This window comes from Aulonocara stuartgranti (genome assembly GCF_965226115.1).
Source record: "Aulonocara stuartgranti genome assembly, chromosome: 20".
Lineage (NCBI taxonomy): Eukaryota > Metazoa > Chordata > Actinopteri > Cichliformes > Cichlidae > Aulonocara > Aulonocara stuartgranti.
This window is the reverse complement of record NC_138956.1, coordinates 36,193,868-36,211,716: the sequence shown is the minus strand read 5'-3', so window position 1 is coordinate 36,211,716 and position 17,849 is coordinate 36,193,868. Positions and strand designations below refer to the sequence as shown.

Genomic DNA, 17,849 nt, shown 5'->3' with positions numbered 1-17,849 from the left:
AGTTTCCCCTTGTGTTTTCAACCCCTGTTAAGTCTCCCTTGTCCTTCATGTGTTTCATGTCTGCGTTTCATTATGTTTCCTATTTTATTTTGAAAGAGGTCCTGTGTTGTGTTCTGTTTTACTCTTCCCCTGTGGCGTCGTTATGTTCATGTTGTGTCTGCTGTGCCTTTCTGTCCCATGTTTCAGGTCCCTATGTTCTGTCTCCCCAGTCTGTTAAGTTTACCTCCTCCTGTGGCTCATTCCCCCTCGCTATCCCCGTTATTCTCCCTGTGTTTCCAAGCACGATTTATTATTAGTTTTCCCAGTTTAGTTTTGTTCTTTGTTTCCCTTCCACACCAGCAATAAAGCTGTTTTTTGAGTTTGCGTTTGGGTCCTTCTCTTGCCTGCACACAGCCGTATTGTGACACAAGGAAAGCTGGAACATGAGAAATGCAACAGGAGATGTGCAGACAAAGGGCTTAAACACACCGAGAGATAGCAAGGGAACGAGACACGGGGGGAGAGCACAGCTGGGAGAAATCACAATGAGACTGGGGGGGAAGCAAAACTGGGAACATGAGACAGGCACAGAGACAGGAACCAAGAAACTAGAAACTATGAATAAGAATGAAATAAAAGACTATTAATCATTCAAAAACACTAAATGCTGGGACACAGACCCACAACCATGACATGTCTTTATTATCTAAGAAGTAAAGGAACTTATTTAAGTCATTGGGGATGTCAGAAATGCAGTGTGGGTGTCTAAAACACCTTGGAGTTTGCTTCTGAAGATGAACTTAAGTTAGAAAAACGATCGGTCTCCCTTTACTTATGCACTACAGACGTGTTGCTTAATTAGCTGACGCAGTGACGCTGATTGGAAAACAACAAAAACATGAAGAATGGACACGAAACAAATCTTTTCAGATAAATAATGCAACACTCAAAGCTTTTATCTTTGCTTAAGGGTTTTTTATCTTCTTTGTTTTCTTTGTGTCGCTGTGAAAAACGTTTCCATCTGACTGCTTCATCCAGCTCAGGGTGATGTCCCCTCTAACCCCGTGGGCCTGGAGCTGCTGTTTAACCTGAGACACACAGAAAATGTAAGCCATAAAACTGTAATAGAGTCAATTCTTGACTGCAATTTTGTTCTTTTACAAGAAAACTATGTCCTATAACATTATCATATTTGCCAATATAATTACTGTTTAGGCCACTACAATAATTACAGTTGCTGGGCCTTTTACAAAGCCTTAGGGAGAGAGGAGAGGACGCACATACCAGACCGGTGTCTTCTTTTTAATGGGAACAAAATAATTTCTGTTAATATTTACAATCTGATGTGGCAAACATACTGGTCTTGTTACACACCAGGGGGGTCAAGCCAAAGTAAAGACAGAAAAAACACAACATCTGAACCTCCAGAGTTCTGCAAACAGTCTTTGGACAGATGAGACCAAGAATAATGTGTCCCAGCGAATGAAAGACACCGCTTACAATCTGAAGAATATCACATCATGTGTGGCCGCCACCAGTTTATGATGATGTGGCTGCTGAGAGAAGTAGCAGGAGGAATCATGAAGTGGACTCTCAGCTCAGGTTCAGAACCTGCAGAACTGATGGGACAGAGGGATGATGGGCCAAAGCAAACTGCAAAAGCAACCCAAGAGTTTCTCAAGACCAAAGTGAAGGCAGAGAAACCCACAAACAAGCAGGAATGAAACACGGCTGCAGTGAAACGCTGAGCAACACAAAGGAGGAAAGACAGCATTTAATGATGTCCACGTATTCCAGACTTCAGGAAATCTGTGACTGCAAAAGATTTTCATCAACCTTTAAAAAATCCATATCACAGTACGTTGGATCGTCCAGTTACCTTTGAGCCTTGGAAATCTGGCTATCTAAGTTGAAAATGACTAATAGTTAAACAGCTCAGTACTTTTGTTGAACCCCCTGAAATAAATCTGTACGTCTGTGCTTCAATCACACGTCGATTGATTTAAAATCTGTTTTTTGTTGAGAAGTTCTGACTTGTATGTAAACTGGAACTCTTGTTGCCTTTAAAAATTACCAGTTTCAGCATGTCGTCCATCACAGCAGCACGATTCAGATCCAGATGAGCGTTTTTCTCCAGCCTGATTCTCACCGCTTGCTTGTAAACAGGATCTTTTTAAAGAGAAAAGTAAGGTTCACAGTTAGCCAGTGAGGTTCACTGAAAGCTGCTTTCTGTGCATTTACAACAAACACCCACTGGATGTGCTGCCTGACTCCACAGAATTTGATGCATTATTCGTTTTAAAGTCCAACTTTTATATAAATTACTTCTGTTTTATTTTAAGCTAAATGCACTGCATGCATGCAGCCGTGTGTAGATGTAGCTGAAGGCTGTCTGAATCATGGCTTACCACTGTAGCAGACAAATGGCTTCTTCCAGTCACAGTTCCAGTCCTCCCAGTTTCCAGAATGTTTAAAGTATGCTGCCACACAGTTCTCTCTCCAGTATTGGTTATTTGGTTCTTTTGTTTTCCAGTATCTAAATGTGGAGGTCCTTCCATCCGTCCACTTCCAGGAATCTCTGAAAAGGCCGATCCAGGCAGATCGATCTTCAGCAGGCACCAACTCCTTTACCCTCCGATTCTCTGACACGTTTCTCGCACTGGCCAGGTCTGTGTGATGAGCCCTGCAGTAGCTCTGAGCCTGAGCCCATGTCATCGTTTTGTTGATGAACACAAATGTCTCATTTTGCCCTGAAAATGGACCAAAGTGAAGTGTGAAGTGCACAAACGTGAGGGATACATCTTCATGTTAGCTACCACTGAGACAAATAGACCCAAAAAGTCTTTAAATCAAGAATGAAGTGTGCATGATTTGTTTGATGGTCGTGCACAGATTGAGATCCTCACCTCTGACATCAGAGCAGATTGCACTGAGGGTTTTGTCACAGGGTTTATCATTCCATTCTCCACTGACAAAAATCTCTGCACAAAGTTCGTGTCCCCCTTTATTGTCCGGTTGTCCAGGCTTCCAGTTTCTGAACTCAGCCTCATCACTTCTGTCCGACCTCGACCACCTCCAGCTGCTCACGTCATTGTACAACCCGATCCAGGCTCGCTGTAAGCAACGAGTAACGAGTGACATCCCTGACTTTTCTGATTAGTGGTACATCATCTTTTTAAATATAGGAGAAATATTTATAAACAAGGTTTTTAAAGACAAAGTTTGTTAGTTTGAAAGTTTATAGATAAACCCTGTCATTCATGGGTATTTCATTACATATTATAAAAAACGATACTACTGCAAAGGCTGGGGAATAACAATAGCAAGGCATTTCAGTTAAGGTCAAGTGACTGTGGGCCCCAGTTTTAGCAGATCACATAAACGTACAATAAGAAAAAAAACAGGAACAGGGGAATATTGCAGAGAAAAATTAAATACGTGAGTGTGTACAAGTATTTGACCTGCCAGTGTTACAAATATGTTGCAGTTAAACAGAGAGAGTGAACTTACATAGCTGTCGGCAGATTTATCAAATTTGTTCAAGTCCACCATGTCATTCAGGGTCTTCACATCCTCCATGTTTTCTATGGTGGCCAGGTCTGTGTAATACAGTCTGCAGTGACTCAGTGCTTCAGTCCAGTTCTTCTGCTCATAAACAAAATGGTACTGACGTTCAGGATTTAAGCACACGGCCCACAGCCCTGCAGTGACAGACATGCATGATCACTTTTAAAAAAGTAACTTGACATTTCAGTGAAGTCTGAACTTATTCCAGCAGTAAAAGCATATCCAGTATTACTGCCACTGACATACTGTAGCTTTCTATTCAAGCTATCATTCTGTTTTCATTACAGCAAATATAAAAACACCTTAAAACACTTGCCTGATGCAGCGGCGATGAACAGAACACGTTTCTCCATCCTTGTTTGTTCTGCTCGTATCTGTCACTGCACACACTCAGATAATGAAGTAACTCAGGAGGTTATACATGAACACGTTAATGTTTACATCATGCAAAGTTATTAAAAGGAGAATATTTGCTTGTGAGGTTATTTCGTGTCATATAACTGATACAGGAGACGCTGTTGGCTGGATGATGTATACCACAAAAATGTATAATTAAATGTGAAATTCAAAGATATTCTCATCAATTATTGAGTCTAAGTCTAGAACTTGAACTCCTTTGTTCTAATCCTCAGACATCAGAGCATGTTAAGGTAACATGGTCGCAATTTCAATTGGCCCAGGATCCATTCCCACCTCTGTGAGCGCAGGGATCTTTGCCTTCCCTACTGTCTGGTTGTCTCAGTTTCTGAACTCAGCCTCACTGCTGTCATAGAAATGTCTGTTTGACATTGATCACCTTCAGCTGTTCACATCATCGTACAGCCCAAACCAGGCTCGCCTCAGGTGTGCTTCAGTTAGTTAAATAGTAGCTTTGTGATAAGCTCTGAAAGTAAAATGGCTTTATTATTACTGAACATCTCATATAGTTTTTCTGATTGGGGGAAAAATTTGTCACTCTAAAATACAGTGGAGCAGTAATAAATGGAAGCATTCAGTTAACGTGCAATGATAGAGATTACATGGCTGTAGGTCTTTTGCACAAGTCTGTCATGCTGTTCAGGGTATTCACATACTCTGTGTTTTCAGTAGGGGGCAGGTCTCTGCATGTATGTATGTTTGGCTCTTTGACAACAAAACAAAGACTTTCCACACTACTGCAAGTGTACAGTATTTTGTGACGTGTGTCCATCCATATTTGCAAAGTTATCTTTTTAATACTGGCTCACTCATTATGTAAATAAATAGAGATAAGTATAATTTTAATTAATAAAATAAGAGATCAAAATAAGAGACAGCTGGAAAACACATTTAGCTCTACGAAATAAACGTTCTCTGAAATAAATACAACGGAGCGTAATTTTAAAATAAAACTTTTTTGTATTAATTCATATCTGTATATATTTTACAGTCCAGTTATATAATTTGTCATTTCAATGGCTCTACTGTCGTCATTGTCATATAATCAGTTTATTAATAAAGGTTTATTTAAAAAACAAAACAAAACGTCCAATGAGATTCCACGTCGAAAGTCCTCGTCAGCGCACCGGTTCGACGCATGCGCAGATGACTAACTTCCTGCTTCCTGACAGCTGCACAACAACAACAGAAGACTTTTCGCTCTGTGCTCCGTGCGTGTTTCCCCGATCTTTGATTTCAGGTCATATCTGTGTCCGAGTCCACCTGTCTCACCTGTCCGTCTGTCTGTCTACATGCGCGCTCCCGTGTGCGCGGCGCTGCTGGTGTGGGTGCTGACGGATGCGGCGGCTCGTCAGTTCTCGGAGGAGGAGATGGCTGCTGTCAGGTACGAACACCAGCTCCGTCTGGACTCGGTTTAAAGTTGAGTTTTGTGCAGACACCACCCATCCTCCCTTCATCACGCCAGCTGGAGCGAGTCTGAGGGTGGGTGCGTGTGTCTGAAGGGGCAAACGCGAACACTAGACTGGGATCCCACTGTGAGTTTGAGAGTGGGGAAACTCCCACAACACAATAATCAAATAATAATTGTAAAGTGTTTTTTTTTTTTTTACTGTACGTTTCCACTCAGCAGTCATCTTAGCAATGCGTCCGGCAGATGTTTGGGTCGTTTTATTGTATTTTATTTACAAAGTCACTAGGGCTGCCACAAACGATTATTTTGATAGTCGACTAGTCACTGATTATTTATGCGATTAGTCGACTAATCAGATCATCATCCACTGGACGTAAAACTACAGCTTATTGCACCAGCAGCATCTGCTCTTATATAACTATCATTAGCTTACAGCTTGAAGTGTTTAAGGTCTGTGCTAACTAAAAATAAAGACAAGATGATAGTTTATTCAATTTTAATGAAATTTGCAGATTGTTTCGGTAAAGTTTAATAAACTCCTTGCTATCTAAACTATAACAGGACACCTGAGTAAATTCTGGAGCATCTCACACTTCTGATAATCAGCTGTCTGCTTGACGTTTATTCAGCTGTGTAAAAACTATAACTTTAATCTCAGCCAAACCGATTTACTCAGGAACAAATAAAATACTAAAAAAAAAAAAAAAGCCAAACAACAACATTTTTAATTTATCTAAGTGACTCATATATATTTAACCTGAGTCGCGAAAGACAGCGGTGGGTTTGAAAACAATTTGCCGGGAGTCCGGTGTTCTCAGGCGCTAGTGACCTAGCCCCCGGCTCGCTATCGAGCTAGTGGGTAACAGACGTCTCCGAAAACGTCGGAGCGCTTTTGAAAATATGTGGTGTCTTGATAAACTGAGCAGATATTTGAGGTTTACACAGCTACATTCTCGCCTGAAAATATGTTAAACGTTTATTATGTGACCCAGAAAGAATAATAAGAGTAATATTAAAACTAACTAGCTACCGCCATTGTTGGAAAGTAAGCTGGGCTGCGCTATGAATTCTGGGACACAGCTGCTTCTTCTTCTTCGGGGTTTAACGGCAGCTGGCATCCTTGTACATGCAGTGCTGCCATCTTCTGTTTCAGTCCGTTATTACACTCTTAAATCCTGCTACTTATTCCTGCGTCTTTTGCGATCTTACAAAGCTTCAAACGACACGTCGACTATTAAATCAGTCGTCGACGATTTTGATAGTCGACGTAATCGTGACTAGTCGACAAATCGTGGCAGCCCTAAAAGTCACCACACTCAGACCACGAGCAACAGCTGGCGACTGTGGGGAGGAAGAACTCAAGACCACAAACAAGACAAAAAACAAACTGTGGAAGAGAGATGCCAAATTGAATGATATGCAGCAGTGGCTTTAAAACAATATAAGATAAGTGCGAGTTGCCTTCATTTGCATCTTAATTGTCTCTCATTTGTTTTTTGTGTTTGACTGATTCTGTTCCTAAGCAGTGGGTGTGGGCAGGTTTGATGTTTGTGGAAATATTTCACTCTACTATCAGCTGCATTTGCCTCATAATTTGAACACTGCCTCCTTCTTTCTTTTAAGGGTTTGACTTAAGCAACTGACATGTGCGTTTAATTTTTTCAGATATTTCAAACTGATGATTACGAGAAGTCCCAACATATTCACAGGTTAATCGGTTTGTTTTTAAAAGCTTTGAATTCACCTGAAACACAAACGTTTTTAATGTGTCGATGAAAGCACACAGATTCGTTTAGGTGATGTAAAGTATGAACTCTGGTCCTAAACAACCTTAAACAGCCATTCGTGTACAGCTCGATCTGCTCTCGTTTGTTTGCGTGTTTGTCTGCCTGTGTCAGTAATGTGAGAAGCTTTTATTCTGAAAAACGTTGAAAGTTATTCTAACTGTTCAGTGGTTTACTTTGCTTGCTTTTCCGAAATCCTGTTAAAAAGTTGCTCTGGCTTCAGAGCGTTTCCATTTTGATTCTAATATATGTTGAAATATTTTTGTACTTGGATGTTTAACGTTTTTCACACGAGGGAAAAATTGCAGAATCCAATTTTTACTGAATTAGTTTCATCTAAATTTGAATGCTTTGATAAATTGTCCGGTCCTTAATGTAACAAACTTCATCTCTCAGACAGCGCATCAAATCCATGTTCTACCACGCCTACAACAGTTACCTTGACAACGCCTTCCCCTACGATGAGCTCCGCCCTCTCACCTGCGATGGACAGGACACGTGGGGCAGGTGAGGCAGTTTAAAAACTTGAATGTAAAGTACACTTTACTGCAGTGAACTTTTCTTTACTTAGAAAATCGGGTCAAGTTCAAGGACCCAACGTGTGAAAATCAGTAGAAACTTTGTATTACTCACATTTCATGGATTGTTTCAAACTTCACAACACTACAGCCTTAGGGGACATGAGTATCTAGGTTGACCTTGACCTTCACTGTTAGCACCTAAGGTCAAAGTTGACCTTAAAAAAATAATAAAGATGCCATGTTGAGTGGTATTATGTGTATACACATACACAAGGCCCTACGACGTTACGATGACCCATAAAGTCACACAGCATGAATATATCCTAAAATCTCAGGTTTCTACAGCTGATAGAAGCCAAAGATTTCAGTCAGTTCTGCTCCAATCATACGGGTATCATAAGATAATCAAATCGATTAATCATCTTCACATTTCCAACAATTTCCAACAATGCTGACATCAGCATGTTTAATAAAAGCATCACTATTTTAACACAGCGTGTGCCTTTCAGGGAGATCTGAACTCTCTGAGCGCTCTTGTTTCTTTTATTTTGTAGTTATAAGACACTTCCTGTCTCAACAGGACACAGCTAGCACACGCCAAACCTTTAAGTATTTCTTTTACCTTTCTCTGATTTTTACCACCTTATAAAACCATCAGGTCACATTTATGAATTTATTTAGTATATTCAGGTGAAATTAGTTAATTTTATTTCCCTCTAATGAACAGATTCAAGATTTCTCTTATAAAAGTTTAATACATTTACTGCTTTTTCCAAAGTCCAACACATTACACACATCACATTAAAAAATTGTGACTTAAATATTAAATTATACGATTATGATTTTTTCTCTTGTTTATGTATTTATGCATGTGGAAGGAAGTTGCGTTTAGACAAAGAATTTCAAAGTAAAACATTGAAAATATTCTCTTCAATTAAAGTGGTTCAGAAGAAAACATTATGTCAGGTTAAGAGTTGTCAGAGACAGTAAAATGACCCCTGCTGCTCTTTTCTCCACAGTTTCTCGCTCACTCTGATTGACGCCCTCGACACTCTGCTGGTAAGACTGGAAACAGACGTTTTACGTTTACAGAGCCTTTAACAAACACCGATGAGCAGATGTTGTACTCCTGTGCCGTGACACGACAGTCGTCCGATGTGTTCTCTCTGAAGGTTTTGGGAAACCGTACGGAGTTCCAGCGAGTGGCGTCGATCCTCCAAGACACCGTCGACTTCGACATCGACGTCAACGCGTCCGTGTTTGAAACCAACATCAGAGGTACTGACGGATGATTCGGACTCTGAGGGGAAACTCATGTTCAACATTTAAACTGCTGTTTTTATATACACTGCACCTCTGGGCACAGGAGCTGTGGCAAAGGAGAGTGTCCACCTCAGGTTAATGTGTGTGTGTTTGCGTGTAGTTGTGGGTGGTCTGCTGTCAGCCCATCTCTTGGCGAAGAGGGCGGGAATGGAGCTGGAGCCCGGGTGGCCCTGCTCAGGACCGCTGCTGAGGATGGCCGAGGACGCCGCCAGGAAGCTGCTGCCTGGTGTGTTCTGGCGTTTCAGACTCTCTAGTTTTAATGAACTACTTTGAAAAGCACACATGAATAAATCAGTGAAATTTGTCTCAACAATAAATCAGCGTTTGAGACTCCCACCGGCATGCCGTACGGTACGGTGAACCTTCTGCGTGGCGTCAGTCCCACTGAGACACCGGTCACCTGTACCGCTGGCGTGGGAACCTTCATCCTGGAGTTCGCCACACTGAGTCGACTAACGGGAGACCCGACATTTGAGAACGTCGCCCGCCGAGCCCTGAGAGCCCTGTGGAAGACCAGATCTGACATCGGACTGGTAAATAAAGTGTCTGCTACAACCGTCCGCTCACATCCAACCCAAAGTGCAAACATGGCAGCTAAAGTCGGAAAAGGCCTAATGAGCATTTGTATAGGGTGAGCCACTGATAGGCCAGCTTGTCTTCCTTGGCTAGTCAGTGAAATTAATTTAAACAAAAACAAAAACATTTAAATATGCTGATTTTATGCGAAAGTTTCTGTGGAGGGCTTTGTGCCAAATCACAGCAGTCCTGGAGCTGGTGAAGGAGCGACCCTGCCAGAGCTCGCTGGCTTTTAGCTGAATGTGTCAATAAAAAAGGAACAGCCCTCCTACCTGTTTCTGTCACCTGTCTGCCCGCCCAGGTGGGGAACCACATTGACATCGTGTCCACGAAGTGGGTCGCTCAGGATGCTGGTATTGGCGCGGGAATCGACTCGTACTTCGAGTATCTGGTCAAAGGAGCCGTTATGCTGCAGGATGAAGAGCTGCTCAGCATGTTTCAGGGTAACAGTCACAGCGCTTCCTCCTGACAGCTGCTAAGAAATTTCCTGTTTTAGTAAAAAAAAAAAGTTTGATTTGTGGAGACAAATAAAATATTTTTTCTAGCCTGTAAGTTGTCGTCAGGGTTGGTTTGTCCGATGCTTCCAGCTGCATAACTTCTGCACTTTCTGGCAAAAGTTTTGTGAAAGCTTCAGTTGATGCCTCTGTGCTAACAAACAGAAGGAAAACCAAACATCTGATCTCTGATCCTGTGATGTCTTTTATCAGCGTATGATCGAGCCATCCAGAACTACACCCGCTTTGACGACTGGTACCTGTGGGTGCAGATGCACAAAGGAACTGTGTCCATGCCCATTTTCCAGAGTCTGGAGGCCTTCTGGCCCGGCCTGCAGGTGAGTGAACGCACAAACACAAGTCTGTAACGGGAGGCTGTTAACATACAAACAAAGTCAAATCTGTGTTTCAGTCTCTGCTGGGAAACCTGGACAGTGCTGTGAGAACTTTCCAGAATTATTATTCTGTGTGGAGACAGTTTGGAGGACTGCCTGAGTTTTACAGCATCCCTCAGGGTTACACTGTGGATAAGAGAGAGGGCTACCCACTGAGACCAGGTCAGTCCACTAACACCCTCCGCCTATCGCGTTCTGTCTTCGGGGTCAAAGGTTACAGTCGGAGCTCATTCAGACTAATATTTATCAGCTTCAGGGAGTGATGGGAAGCTGGTTGATGTTTAGTGTCTTGAGATAATCTGAGCTAAACAGCAGGTGAGTAATGCTTTCTGAGATGGGCACCAACACAGAGCTTTATCGCAATAATATTTATTGTGATTTATTTATTGTGTATTATTATACACGCACAGTGTTGCTCCTGAGTTCAGCCCTCATCACGTCCCACCCCCTCAAGCCAAAGCTTCAGATATGAACTACTACCTTTCAGGACATCCCTCTCATGCATGCATGGAGATGAACCTTGAAGGCGCTGATGTCAGTTACCTGGGTGTCATAAAACTCCGGAGTCTAGTTTTTGGTTGTTTTCTGAGCAACTTGAAGTAACAAACCAGCTGATCTTCCTTCTTCCTACGTGTTTCAGAGTTAATCGAGAGCGCGATGTACCTGTTCAGGGCAACAGGTGATCACACCTATCTCCAGCTGGGCGTCGACGCTCTGGAGTCCATCGAGAAGATCGCCAAGACGCCGTGTGGATATGCCAGCGTAAGTCCCACTATCAGTTTGATTGGCTGGCCTTAGTTATCACTTTGAAGTGCTCGTGATTAAAAAGAGCTCACGAGTAAAGTTTTCCTCGCTCTTCTTCCTGCAGGTTAAAGACCTGCGAGATCACCAGCTGGACAACAGGATGGAATCCTTCTTTCTAGCTGAAACCATCAAGTACCTCTACCTGCTCTTTGACCCCACCCACTTTCTGCACGGCGGAGGGACGGAGGGGGACGGGTCGTGGGAGGAGGGTGGGGAGGCGGGGGAGTGTGTGTTAGGGGCAGGGGGGTTCATCTTTAACACGGAGGCTCACCCTCTGGATCCGGCGGCGCTGTACTGCTGCGGCCGGCACGACCAGGACCGCCAGGAGCTACAAGACATCCTGCTCACCCTGTCGCAGCCCGGCAGCCAATCAAAACCCCCTCCCAAACAGACAGAGGGGGGCAGCCAATCGGAGAGCATTGCTCTGAAACCCGGAGAGAAGAAGACGCCCCCTCTGCTGTCCTGCCCCGTTCAGCCGTTCAGCGCTCGGCTCTCCATCCTGGGGCAAGTTTTTACCGACGACACGTGAGACTGTTCGACTTCCTCCGAGCGTCTCGCCGTGAGCGACTGAGTGAGACCCGAATCTCAGCAGCTCAGTGAAAACAGAGTTTTGAGGTTTCCGTTTCCTAAACTGACCTTCCTACACAGATCTGCTGGGGTTCGCTTTTTGTTGCTATGAAGGAGCTCAGGACCAGAACTTTGCTGTGCTTTGTCGACTCAAATGTAATTTAAATTAAAGAGAAAATATATTTTTATTTAAAACAAATGTTGTTTCTTGTCTGTTTTACACGGTTGGTGATGAGGTGTTTTTTGTGCAGGCCAGGGCTTTTACTCTCTGAATGCCTGACAGTGTGTCGGTCACCACTGTCAGGCATGAACACTCTCCCATTAGGGCGTGGATGCACCACCTTGGGGTGTTGGTGGGGGGCTGGGTGTCCTGCAGTGTCTGGAACTGGGATTCTCGCAGCGGATTGGCTGGTTCCTTTGAGGATGTCGGGTGGTGCGTCCGTGGATGGCGATGGCTCTGTTTTGTCCACCTGACGGGTCGTATGTGTCAGAGCCACACGTATGTGTCGTTGTGGCTGATCGCTGTAGTTGACAGTTGTTTGTTGCAGTAGGTGGCACGCCTTCTTCAGCTTCTGTGAACCTGCCTCCATTATTCTGTGAAGCCTGTTTGTTTATCCTCTGTGCGTTTACTGTCGTTGTTATAGTTACAGCAGACAGGAGTTACATCCCCAAATGATCCTCTACACCAAAGAAATGTCTAAAGGTCATCACGATATAAGGTTGTAATGACTTTGATGCTTTACAACCACGCAGCTCCTCCGTAGGGGTAAATGTGTCTAATCACTTAGAGGTCACAACTACGGAAACGACGGTCGGGTCACCGAGCTCGAGCAGTCTGCATTAACTTCCCTTTGCACCATTTAAGGTTTCGTCTTCACTCTGAGAGTTTCTGTGACCAGCCAACGGTTTCTGAAATGTGGGGACAGATTTATAAGTTTCCAAAACAGACGGGAAGTGTTTTCCCCTCTAAATCCAGGATCCAGACCTCTGAGTACAAAAGACGGGAGTCAAACTGATTAAACTTTAAGTGTTTCTGTGAGAGCAGTTAAACAAAATTCTGACTGTTGATTGGGTTTACATCGCCTGTCAGCAGGAATCAGGAACAATGGGCTCGTGTTCAGGAGCCTTTGTCACTGTGGTTACTATAAAACCAGCAGACAGAACAATAGTCCACAAATGAAAGAATTAATAACACGAGAGCGTGCAGGCGGTGTCATGTCTGTGCCGTGTGGGTGTCTGTGCTCGCAGCAGCCAGACGGAGGCAGTGTTTCGCCTCCATAGTGCCAAAGTATGTCCGGCATCTGGGAGTCAGGGTCCTACAGAGACGTGTCACATACAGAAATCATGAACCTTTTATAGTTTTCTTAATGTCTTCTTCTTGGACTGATTTCATGCAAATCATTCTTTTTATGTAACATTTGCCCCGAGAAGCACAGCTGCAAGTGACTGAATATCAATTATTGATTACACATTGGTTTGTTTGTGATCCAGTATAGATTACAGTTTATTACTAATGAGTCCCAGCATAAACTTTTCCCGACGTACAAACAAAGATGGTCTGTTGAAACTCGGTATAATCATAAATTAAGTTCTGTGTGATGAGAAACAGTGCAGAGCCTCGTGACAGCAGACTGCAGGTCTTTACAGGAACACGAGTGAATGAAAAGCAGTGAGATCCAAGTCACTTGATACTATTTTACATTTAAAAGAGGGCACGTCCCGACGATTCAAAATCTGAGGGAGCCGGGCAGCAAATCCCCGCTCATCATTAATGACGAGCAAGCGGCTCAAGTGCCCAAACCGCAGCGCTGCTAACAGGCTGACTGCAGATCAGCGCCCACAGACTCCCAGGTTAAAGTGTCAGACTTTGAAGTGGATCGTTTCTGTTGGGTTTATCTAGGCACAAAGCCGCTGGAACACAAGACCAACAAACTGCACGACAAAACAGAACAAGACAGAGCTCTTTGTGTTTGTGGCTCGCGAGGGAAGTTGAGGAAAAGATTCCTTCACCTGAACTCAACCAACTTCGACTGATTCCTTTATTGTCAGCAAGCAATCATTCATGAATATGCAGTTACAAATATACGTGACATCCTTAAGCAGGCATCTCTGAACAACATCAGTGTCTGGATTCTGTGTGTGTGTGTGTGTGTGTGTGTGTGTGTGTGTCCAGCCATACGTCCAGCCAGACAGACGACCTTTCAATGGACTTACACTGTATGCAGAAAAGCAGAAGTAAGCGTCTTGCTAAACTATAAAAACAGGAACTTGGTCGTGTCTCAAACACACATTTAAAGCACTTTTAAGAACAGCACAGTCTAGTTCCTGCAGCTATAATGGAAATGATAACGTCGAGACTGCTTCCTCTCATCTCATGGTACACAAGTGCACACAGAGTCTTATCAGACCTAATAAGGATATGATTTTTATCAGCATACAAATGATTATACATTTCTAAGCATAAATGACCATCTTAAATGATCAATTCTGACAGTTTCCTTCTTGGTTATTATTTTTTGTTGTTTTTATTTTGGACTGACACAGACGGGCAGCTGATCAGTGACTGCCAGGCCTCATTTATACTAACTGGATGTGTGCTGTAGATCTCAAACCCCGGCTGGGCTCACAAAGACTTTGAAAATGTTGCCAGGAACCAAACCAAAGGCTTTTAAAAAGGAGCAGTAATGTTTTCTAGTCAATTCAAAGACTCACAGGTAAAAATCAGCAAGTATTGGTTTAAAACCTAACGAGGAACCTGCTGGATCATGAGCAGTCCAAACTATGTGGACTAAATGAAATACTGTAACGCTGCATAGGGAGGAACATTTTGTGCGTATGTGCGGTGACACGAAGGACTTGCAACACTTGACAAACGGGCTGAGCACTGCATTTGTATCGTGCATGTGAATATGCAGTGACGGAGTAACAAATGTTCTACGTGAAAAGTGAAGAGGTCATCTTCAGGAAGCAGAATGTTGCCATTAAATTTAAGGCTACGATTGATTTTGTCCTGTCATCTGTCTGTTTGATGCTCAGGAGGAGATCTGTGTGAGGGAGACACGAATAAACAAACCTAATCATGATTAAAAACTTCATATCCTCAGAGATTTGCAGCAGTTAAAATGGTGAAAGGCAGTTTTAACAGAGTGATTGTTTCTGGATTTCATGTAATTAAACATCAACTTTTCCTGGTGTGTATCCAGTTTTCCAGCTCTTCAGTTTCCTCACTGATCTAAATTACAGACTCATTTACCAGCAAACAGTTTTCATATGGATGCAAACGAGTCAGGAGTTCAGTCAGGGCAGGGCTGACGGCTGATTTCAGCTGAAGTCGTTCTGATTGAGAAGACTTATAGATCCTCCATCCTCCGTCTTACCAAAGTAATTGATCATCTTTCCACAAGAGTTCAAGAGTTTGTTGGATTATCTGATTATCTGGCTTCACAAGCTGTAATTTGACGGCACCGTGGTGGCTGAGTGGTTAGCACTGTTACCACAAAGCAAGAAGATTCAAACCCACCCAGAGCCCTACCGCGTGGAGTTTAACCCATGTTTGTGCGTTTAGCTCCACTCAATTAAAAAAAGGCAGGTTGCCCCCCGCTGAGGACACCCTCCCAAAATCAGAATTTCTTTCATTGTCTAAACTTTTATTATTGGTGAAAGTTCACCTGGTAAGGTCAGCTCTGCCTCATCCTCCATCTGAAAACTAAAGGGCCGGTGTCCTGCAGGTTTTAGATCTCACCCCGGGTCAACACACCTGAATCACAGGATTAGTTCATCACCAGGCCTCTGGAGAACGTCAGGACATGTTGAGGAGGTCATTTAGCCATTTGAATCAGCTGTGTTAGATCAAGGACACATCTAAAACCTGCAGGACACCGGCCCTCGAGGCCTGGGTTTGGACACCACTGCCCTAAAACAAGTTTTCACTGTGGCCATAGATCAAGGAAGCAGTGTCCCTTCAACCTGTCTTATTTCTGATGGCCAGCAGGGGGCGACACCTTTGGTTGCCAATAAGCTTGAATGGGAAAGAGTTGTTGAGTCCCTTTGCTCTGTGGTCTCAGTAAACATGTCCCTGATGGCTTTATGGGCTCCGTCACTATTTTCAGTGTTACTGACTCACATGTGAGATTCATTTGATCAACTATGGCCCCTGTTAGGGTCAAAAAGGTCAAAAAACTGTCACTTGCTGATGTCAAACAGAAGCCATTAATCAATTAATCAACACTTGAAGTTTTTTGTACTAGTGAGACAGAACGCCTGACACCGAATGAGTGAAAGGAAGACGAGAGGGTTTAAAATACATCAAAGAGAGAAATCGGTGTTTGTTGGAGGGTCCACACGGACGGCTTTGCTGTGCAACTCTAGAAGTAAACAGAAGCTTTGTTTGTTCACAGGGCAACTCCACACAGCAGATTGAAGTTGGAGGTCGGTGACGGACCAGCATCAGAGCCGACTCTGGTTCTGTTCAGCAGAAATCCCCTCTGGCATTAAGGGCTGGACTCACCCTGCTGTTTCCTCCCCTCCGTTTTATAACCTTTTAACGTCCCTCAATCCTCCGTCACTATTCTGCAGCTCTCTTTTCCTCCCCTCCTTCGTCCTTTCAGGGTGTGTTTCTGGATCGGTCTCCATTCATGACTCCATCATGACTAACTGCTCTGAATGTGAGCTTGACTTTGCTCCAAACAAGTCTTTAAACCGGATTAAAGCATTCATACCTCCCTTCCATTTCTCCACTCTGTCAGTCTACTTGATGTTGTTCTGTCTGGATTGTCGCTCTATTTTGACCTGTTTTATTTCATTATATTGCTGTTTTCAACCGTCTTAGTAGTTTTAAGTCCCTTAACTGTTACTTATCCACCTGTTAAATGGTGATGTATTGACCATCTGATAATGCTGTTTCTGCGTTGGCTGAGGCTCTCAGTGCTACACTGCTATGTTTTTTGAATAGACTTTGGTTCATCTGTCTATTTATCTGTCATGGTCCTGGGTCGTGTGACCCAGTGTGTTATGTTTAGCCTATTTTGATGTTTATTGTTTGTTTAGGTTCTCTAAGGTAGTCCAGCCATTTGTATATATTACCCTTGCATTAAGTCTCCCTTGCCCTTCGTGTGTTTATGTCTGTGTGTCTTGTACTGTCAAGTTCATGCTGTCAGTTATGTCATCTCCCCTGTACTAAGTTTCCCTGGGTCATGAGTCATGTATGCGTGGTTATGTTTAGTTCTTGTCATGTCTAATTTCCATGTTTCCTGTTTTACTTTGTAAGTCTGTATTCATTGTCAGTGTATTCAGTTTCACTCCTCCTGTCCTGTCGTTAGGTTCATGTGTGTCAGCTGTGATCCCATGTGTGGCCACTTCCCCTGATCATCCCTCATGTGTATTTAGTCTCTGTGTTTCTTACAGTCTGTGTCGCGTCGTCTGTGTTATCTCCCCTACCCCTTGTCATAGTTTCCCAGCCTTAACTAGTCCTAGTTTGTACTTTGTTTAGCCATAGTTTTCCCAGTCTATGTTCAGGTTTTCCCTCAGTTGCTTTGCTGCCTTGTTCCTTAAGTTTTCGGCCCTAAATAAAGGCTCGCCTTCTGTTAAGTCCGGTTTTGTGTCCTCACCTCTGTTTGCTCTTGGGTCCTCCACTCACTCCACACGGTCTGCCCCGGCGGTCCGTGACATTATCTGAGTCAGGACTGCAGGGGCGGCACAGATACTCGGACCTCTCGGGCTGCCACCAGTTCCTTTGGGGGCGTTTGATCCATCTCAGCATGATCCTGTTCACCCTGCAAAGGAAACTCATTTCTGCTGTTTGAAGTTGAGAGTAAAAGGTATGCACAGCCCCGGGCTCATGGTTTACTGGACACATTAAAGGTTAGGACCAAAACTTTAAGTAACTAAAGCCACATGACTTTTTGGGATCTTTCCATGAAATAACTGCAAACATAAGCTGTGTGATCAGAGGTACAGCTTATGATACTTGGCAGGGATAGTCATGATTTTGAATATTTGAATAGTCATTAAAT

General features: G+C 43.4%; 2 protein-coding genes across 9 annotated transcripts; one reads left to right on the top strand and one right to left on the bottom strand.

Annotated features, from left to right (window-relative positions):
- Positions 1–829: 829 nt before the first annotated feature.
- Positions 830–17,776, bottom strand: LOC309697026 (putative C-type lectin domain family 20 member A). 5 transcript variants are annotated; one of them, XM_082518652.1, is made up of 7 exons: positions 17,445–17,776; positions 3,863–3,926; positions 3,490–3,624; positions 2,886–3,093; positions 2,388–2,729; positions 2,054–2,148; positions 830–1,067 (listed from the first exon to the last, which is right to left on the bottom strand). In XM_082518652.1, exons 1-7 carry the CDS (start codon positions 17,690–17,692, stop codon positions 945–947), a joined length of 1,215 nt encoding a protein of 404 aa, XP_082374778.1. In that variant the 5' UTR covers positions 17,693–17,776; the 3' UTR covers positions 830–944. The 5 variants fall into 5 exon arrangements, with proteins under 5 accessions (XP_082374778.1, XP_082374782.1, XP_082374781.1 ...); XM_082518654.1 differs by having other exon boundaries at positions 837–1,067; positions 3,490–3,680; positions 17,445–17,465; XM_082518653.1 differs by lacking the exon at positions 17,445–17,776 and adding an exon at positions 4,240–4,778 and having other exon boundaries at positions 837–1,067; positions 3,490–3,680.
- Positions 5,113–12,037, top strand: edem2 (ER degradation enhancer, mannosidase alpha-like 2). Of its 4 annotated transcripts, none has more exons than XM_082518637.1 (12): positions 5,198–5,347; positions 7,040–7,083; positions 7,555–7,665; positions 8,699–8,738; positions 8,852–8,957; positions 9,103–9,228; positions 9,324–9,535; positions 9,880–10,021; positions 10,286–10,410; positions 10,485–10,629; positions 11,108–11,229; positions 11,336–12,037. In XM_082518637.1, exons 3-12 carry the CDS (start codon positions 7,571–7,573, stop codon positions 11,798–11,800), a joined length of 1,578 nt encoding a protein of 525 aa, XP_082374763.1. In that variant the 5' UTR covers positions 5,198–5,347; positions 7,040–7,083; positions 7,555–7,570; the 3' UTR covers positions 11,801–12,037. The 4 variants fall into 4 exon arrangements, with proteins under 4 accessions (XP_082374761.1, XP_082374763.1, XP_082374762.1 ...); XM_082518638.1 differs by lacking the exon at positions 5,198–5,347 and adding an exon at positions 5,396–5,498; XM_082518635.1 differs by lacking the exon at positions 7,040–7,083 and having other exon boundaries at positions 5,113–5,347.
- Positions 17,777–17,849: the final 73 nt, after the last annotated feature.